The 7,564-nt window shown below is 37.5% G+C and overlaps 1 protein-coding gene across 1 annotated transcript in view; it reads left to right on the top strand.

The window, feature by feature from the left end:
- The window catches only part of TMLHE (trimethyllysine hydroxylase, epsilon), a 65,489-nt gene that overhangs the window by 1,319 nt on the left and 56,606 nt on the right, over nt 1–7,564 (top strand). The window contains 1 exon segment of the mRNA XM_077780800.1: nt 2,369–2,550. Coding sequence (XP_077636926.1) covers nt 2,370–2,550 — 181 coding nt within the window. The 5' untranslated portion in view covers nt 2,369.

Raw genomic sequence — 7,564 nt, 5'->3', positions numbered from 1 at the left:
TGGGAAATTATATCCTTGATCCTAAATTACTACTTTCAGGAACCAACAACCAGAAGGAAGTGTGGCACATATGTGTGGCTACAGAAAACAACACAGAATTCACTGTGGATCCTGCAATTTGAGGGGTGAACTTGAGTTGGGTTTGTGGCAGTGACTGATAAGACAAAATAACTAAAAAATTAATCATCCATATTGACTGTCATACATAGACTCCCAAACTGACAAGTGCGCATTAAGAAAACAAATATAGTCGGAGTGCCTGGGTGACTCAGTGGGTTAAGTGCCCAATTCTCGGTTTTGCCTTAAGTCACAATCTCACTTAAGTCACAGTCTCACGGTTCATGAGATCAAGCCCTGCCTTGGGCTCTGTGCTGATAGTGTGGAGCTTGCTTGGGATTCCCTCTCTCCCTCTTTCTCTGCTCCCCCCACCACCCACCACATCTCTCAAGCTCTCAAAATAAATAAACTTAAAAAAAAAAAAGAATTGAGCACTAAACCAGGGGTTTGAAAAATTGTACTTTGAAGGACCAAATAGTAAATATTGTAGACTTTATAGGCCACATATGGTCTTGGTCTCATATTCTTTTTTGTTTTTTTTTACAACCTTTTATTCATTCATTCATTCATTCATTTTTGAGAGAGGGAGAGAGAGAAAGAATGGGCAGGGGAGAGGGGGAGATAATTTATTTTTTTAATAATTTATTTTTATTTTTTATTTTTTAATAGTTTATTATCAAGTTGGTGTCCATATAACACTCAGTGCTCATCCCCACAAGTGCCCTCCTCCGTACCCATCACCCCTCTTCAGAGGGGGAGAGAGTCTAAACCAGGGCCCACACTCAGCACAGAACCTGACATGGAGCTTGATTCCATGACCCTGGTATCATGACCTGAGCTGAAATCAAGAGTCGGATGCTCAAGTGACTGACCCACCCAGGAGCCCCTCTAATCCTTTAAAACTATAAAATCCATTCTTAGCTTGTGGCCCATACAAAACTAGGCATGGACCATAATTTGCCAGCCTCTGTCTTAGATAATAGCTGTAGGTAGGAGTTTGGGAAACAAGAGACCATAGAGAACATAAATGTAACTGAGATACCAGCAGAAGCCTCACCATTCTCTGCCCCTTGCCTACACCCATAAAATATCAATAAATTTGACTTCAGCTCCTCATTTCGTAGCCTGTTATTTTGGAACCCTCCCCAAGTCAGCAGCATATACAGTTACATCTCTAGCTATGGCCTCTGAATCTATGATTGGTGTCATCCCACATCAACATGAAATTCAGTTCCTTCCTCAGTTTACACCACACACACACATGCACATAACACTGAAAATAATCACTGTGCATTTGGTGACCTTAAGAGGTTATTGTGAAGGGTCACATCAAGCATCATACACCTTCTCAGTAGTTGGATGTCTTACTCCCTCTTTTCCCACCGGACAAATTAATTCTTTTAAAGGTATTATGCAAATGAAGTGGTTTTTTTATTAATCTTTCTGAAATCGTGACACTCAAGTAGTCGCCAACTCTAAGCAGGTGTATCAAGGTACTTTTACCAACAGACATATTTTATCCCCAACAATAACCTTTAAAGTAATGATGATGATAATAATACTATGGGACAGAGTTCTAAGTACTTTAGTCTTTATATTAAACCCATTAAGTATTATTATTATCTTCATTTTACAAAACAGGAAACCAGAGTAACTGAGAGTTTAAGTAACTTGCTCACAATCACACATAATCAGTGGGGAAAAAAAGTTGTAAGAAGTCAGGTGAGCGTGATCAATAGTGTCACAAGAGAAGAGGGCCCACAGGATGAGACCCGAAAAGCAATTCTTTAATGTGATTGTAACGTTAAAGTTACTGAATTTGGGGGGCGCCTGGGTGGCTCAGTCAGTTAAGCATCTAACTTCAGCTGAGGTCATGATCTCACCATTCGCGAGTTCCAGCCCCACATGGGGCTCTGTGCTGATAGCTCAGAGCCTGGAGCCTGCTTTGAATTCTGTGTCTCCCTCTCTCTCTGCCCTTCCCTCATTTGCACTCTGCCTCTCTCTCTCTCTCAAAATTAAGTAAACATGAAAAAAAACTTTAATTAGTTAATTTTTAAAGAACCACTAAAGTTAAATAGTATGTTAGAAGCAAGATTACAAAGCATAAAAAAAGAGTATGTAGTGAGAAAATGGAAGTGATGGTTATAGACCACTTATGCTTAGCTTTTCAGAAATTTTCCTTTGTTTAAGACTCTGAGTTGAGATAATTAAATCTATTCTTTCCTATAGTTACATCTGGTATATTCCTACAGCCTCATAAAAGTTGTTTATATCGTTACTAACTCTCTCTTCTCACTGTCAAATGTCCCAGGATGTGGTGCTGCAGGCTGCCCCACCTACAGGGCAGGCTCCAGAATCTGCTGAGGGGAGGAGTCACGTGCTCGGCCTTCCGACAGCCCAACTTTAGAATCTTATTTCCGTTAGCCATCCATTGGCACCATACAGCCTCCAAGTCTCTGAATTGTGCTTGGCAGCAACACGAGGATCATTTTGGTAAGATATATAGAGACAGATACTTTATTTTTTTAAGTTTTTATTTTCATTCCAGTTAGTTAACATATAGTGTAATATTAGTTTCAGGTGTAGAATTGAGTCAACACTTCCATACAACACCTGGTGCTCANCCACCCACCCACCCACACACCCACACACCCACCTACCCACCCACTCCTCCTCCCTGGGAACTATCAGTTTGTTCCCTATAGTTAAGTCTGTTTCTTGGGTTGACTCTTTTTTTTTTCCCTTTGTTTTTCTTAAATTGCACATATGAGTGAAATCATATGCTATTTGTCTTTCTCTGACTGACTTATATTGCTTAGAATAATATACACACTAGCTCCATCCATGTTGTTGCAAACGGCAAGATTTCATTCTTTTTGATTGCTGAATGGCATTCCATTGATAAAGCCCACAGAAATGAAATTCAACATCTTAACCATGTTTGAGTGTACAGTTCAAGTGTTAACTATATTCACATTGTGTGATATCAGATACTTCTTATGTGGATTGCAAATATTTTCCATGCAATTGTGAGGATCTCTAGCCACTTATTTCCAAGATTATCCTACAGGTTCCAAGAAAGACAAGAATAATAAACAGCAGCAGTAAAATCTCATCCCAGCAAAAGAGAAGGGAACATTGCTCCACTCCATCCCACTCTGTCTCCCTCTCTCATATAAGGGGAAAAAAAAAAAAGAAAAGAAAGCCTCAGTATATAGGCAAGAAGGTTTCAAAGGCATAGACTGGGGATGATACAGCCAGGTAAGGTATTAGGTAGCACGAGTGAAAAAAAGCTTTACCCCTGTGTACTAGTTTCCTAACACTGCTATAACAAATTACCATAAACTAGTTGGCTTAAAATAATAGAAATTTGGGGCGCCTGGGTGGCTCAGTCAATTGAGCATTTGACTTTGGCTAAGGTCATGATCTCACGGTTCATGAGTTTGAGCCTCTCATCAGGCTCTGTGGTGAGAGTGCAGAGACTTGGGATTCTCTGTCTCTGTGCTCCTCTCCCCACTTGTGCTTTCTCTCTCTCTCAAAATAAATAAATTTTTTAAAAAGGTAAAAAACAACAACAAAAAGAAACAAATTTATTTTTTTCATAGTTCTGGAAGATAGAAGCCTGAAATCAAGGCAGGCAGGGATATGTTTCCTCCAAAGGCTCTAAGAAAGAACTCTTTCTTGCCTCTTCAACATTCTGGTAGTTGCTGACAATCCCTGGTGTTCCTTGACTTGTGGCAGCATCACTCCCCTCTCTGCCTCTGTCATCATATGGCTTCTTGCCCGTGTCTCCTCCGTGTCTTCAAATACCTCTCCTTATAAAGGTACCCGTTGTTGAATTTAGGGTCCATCCTAGTACAGTATGACCTCATCATATCTTGATCATCTTCAAAGACCCTATTTCCAAATAAAGTCTCATTCACAGGTACTAGAGATTAGGACTTCAACATCTTTTGGGGGAATACTGTTCAACCTATAACCCTGAAAAGGGACAAAAACAATTGTGAAGGCTACACTCCAAAGACATAGGCCCACTGTTCTCTCCACATACTAAGACTTCATCCAAATATTAGATAATGCCCTTCTCCTCCATACATTATACATTATAACCTGCCAGTGAGCCTCCAGTTAGAAGAACAGTGGATTACAGCTGGGAGAACTGCAGCAGATAGACTGTGAGGTGCAGCACAAAGAGAAGGCCAAAGGCCAAGAGGGAAGACAAAAACAAGGTCACTAGAGGAATATAATGTCTTTGGTACCCATAGAGACAAGAAACATCAGACCTAGCCCATGTCTTGGCCAGATTGGTGTAAATACTTACCTTAAAGTCCTGTTTACGTCAGTGGCTAGTGCTTTATACAACACTTATGCCTTTCAACAACAACAAGATTACAAAGCATGCTAAAAGGCAACAAATAAGAATTTGAAGAGACAAAGCACCATGAGAACTAGACTCACATGTGACACGGGTATGGAAATTGTCAGTCAGGAAATGAATGGTTAATATGTTAAGGACTCTAATGGAGAAGGGAGACAAAATGAAAGACGAGATGGGTAATGTCAGCAGAGTGATGAAAAATATAAGAAAGAATTTTCAAAATCAAAATCACAGTAACAGAATTGAAGAATNGGGCTCTGTGCTGACTGCCGGCTCAGAGCCTGGAGCCTGTTTCAGTCTGTGACTCCCTCTCTCTCTGACCCTCCCCTGCTCACGCTGTCTCTCTCTCTCTCTCCTAGAAATAAATAAAAAACATTAAAAAAAAAAGAGAGAGAGAGAGGGAGTGGAAGGGAGAGAGAATAAACAAAAACACATACAGTATTCAGACACTGTGGGACAATATTAAGGGATGGAGAAAGAAGCACCATGCAAATAATAATCAAACAAGGAGTAGCTATATTTCAGACCAAGCAGTGTACAGAACAAGGAAGATTATTAGGGGTAAAAAGGTACATGACATAGTGATAAAGGGATCAGTTCTTTAAGAGAACATGTAACCATTCTAAAAATGCAGAACCTAACAAGAGACCATCAAAGTACATAAAGCAAACACTGACAGAGATAAAATTAGAAATAAGCAAATCCACAATTGTCCTTGGAAATGTTAAAACCTCCTTCTCCGTTATTGATAGATTAAGCAGGCAGAAAATCAGTAAGGATATAAATACCCTGAATAGCACTATCAACCAACTTGACCTAATGACATTTATAGAATGATCCATCCAGCAAAAGTAAAGTACACATTGTGCTGAAATTTAAATGAAACATCCACCAAGACAGACCACATTCTGGGCCATAAAAAAAGCTCAACCAATTTAAAAGAATCTAAAAACATAGAGTATGTTATATACTCTGACCATAATGGAATCAACTAGAAATCAATAACAAAAAGACAGAAAAGTCTCCAATATTTGGAAATTAAGCTATATTCCAAAAAATATATAGGTATAAAGCCTCAAAGTTAAAAAAGATTTTGAACTAAAGGAAAATGAACATAGAGCCTATCAAAATTTATGGTAAGCAGCTAAAGCAGTGGTTGGAGGGAAATATGTAGCAATAAATGTATATATTAGAAAAGAATAAAGGTCAAAATCAATAACCTGTACTTCTACATTAGGAAATTAGATGAAGAAGAGCAAATTAAACCTAAAGCAAACAAAAGGAAGGAAATAGCAAAAAATTAGAGCAGAAATTCATGATACAGAAAATGGGAGGAAAAAACCAAGAATGTCAATAAATCCAAAGCTGTTTATTTGAAAATATCAATAAAATGGATAAGCCTCTAGCCAGATTAGCAAGAAAAGAAGGGAAGAGATATTACCAATGTAAAGAATTTTTATCACTGATCCTACAGATACTAAAAGGACAATAAGAGGAATACCAGAAACAACTTTATGCCCATAGATTTGATAATTTAGATGAAATGGACCAGTTCCTACAAATATACCACTATGGAGTGAATTGTTCCCTCCCACCAAAATTCACCTTGAAGCCCTAACTCCCCATATTACCGTATTAGAGATAGGGTCTTTAAGGAGGTGATTAAATGACATGATGAAGGCAGAGCCCTGAGCCAAATGAACTGGTGTCCTTATAAAAGAGGAAGAGTAGATATTTTCCAGTGATATCTCCCTACCTGCCCTCCAACCCTCTTTCTCTCATAAGGACATAGTAAGAAGGTAGCCATCTACAAACCAGGAAGAGAGCTCTCAGCAGGAACCAAATTGTCTGGTGCCTTTATCTTGGACTTCTAGCCTCCAGAACTGTTAGAAAATAAACTTCCATTGTTTAAGCCAACCAGTCTATGCATTTTGTTATGGTGGCCTGAACAAACTAAGACACAAAATACCAAAACTTACTCAAGAAAAACTATATAACTTGAATAGTACCAAATCTATTAAAGAAATAGTAGTAAAAAAAAACAAAAAACAGAACACAAAACTTTGAAACAAGAAAACACCTGGCCAAGATGGTTTCACTCATGAATTCTACCAAACATTTCAGAAAGAAATGCCACCAATTTTATATATTCTCTTCCAGAAAATAGAAGAATAAAGGACACTTCCAAACTTATTTTTTGAGATCATCATTATCCTAATACCAAATTTAGACAAAGACAATAAAAGAAAGGAAAACTATAGATGAGTATTCATGAACGTAAATATAAAAATCATGCCAGAATATCAACAAATTGAATCCAATGATATATAAAAAAGATCAAGGCCAGCTAGGGTTCATCCCAGGAATACAAGTCTCTTTCAGCATTAAAAAAAAATCAATGTAATCCACCACATGCATAGACTAAGAAACACCATATAATCATCTCATTAGGTTCAGACAAACAGTTTAACAAAACTCAATACCCATTTATTGTAAGAAGCTAAACAAATTGGGAATAGAAAGGAATTTTCTTAACCTAATAAAGGATATGTATGAAAAACATACAATGAGCCTCATACTTAATGTCAAGAGATTGAATTCCTTCCGCCTAAGATCAGGACTAAGAGAAGGATCTCCTTTTCTCACCACTTGTATTCAACATTGTTTTTGGAAATCCTAACTAGTGCAATAAAGCAAGAAAAATAAAGACATGCATATTAGAAAGGAAGAAATAAAACCTATTTTGCAAATTATATATCTATGTAAAAACACCCAAAGGAGCTACAAAAATTTCATGAAAGTAAGTTTAATAAGGTTGCATGATACAAGGTTAATATACAGAAGTCATTTGCTTTCCTATAACAACTAACAGCTGCGATTTGAAATTAAGAAATCAATACCATTTATAATAGCACCAAAAAAGCTAAGTACTTAGGTTAAGTAGTTAAATATTTTAGAGTCTGTATGCAGAAAACTGCAAAACACTGATGGAAGAAATGAAAGAACTAAATCACTCAATATTGTTGAAATGAGAATTCTCAACATGATCTATAGATTTGATGTAATCCCACTCAAGCTTTTTTTGTAGATATCAACAAACTGATTATAAAATGTATGTGGAAAGGAAAG

The sequence above is a fragment of the Crocuta crocuta genome, unplaced genomic scaffold (assembly GCF_008692635.1).
Source record: "Crocuta crocuta isolate KB4526 unplaced genomic scaffold, BGI_CrCroc_1.0 scaffold3042, whole genome shotgun sequence".
NCBI lineage: Eukaryota > Metazoa > Chordata > Mammalia > Carnivora > Hyaenidae > Crocuta > Crocuta crocuta.
This window is presented reverse-complemented; position numbering and strand designations above follow the sequence as displayed.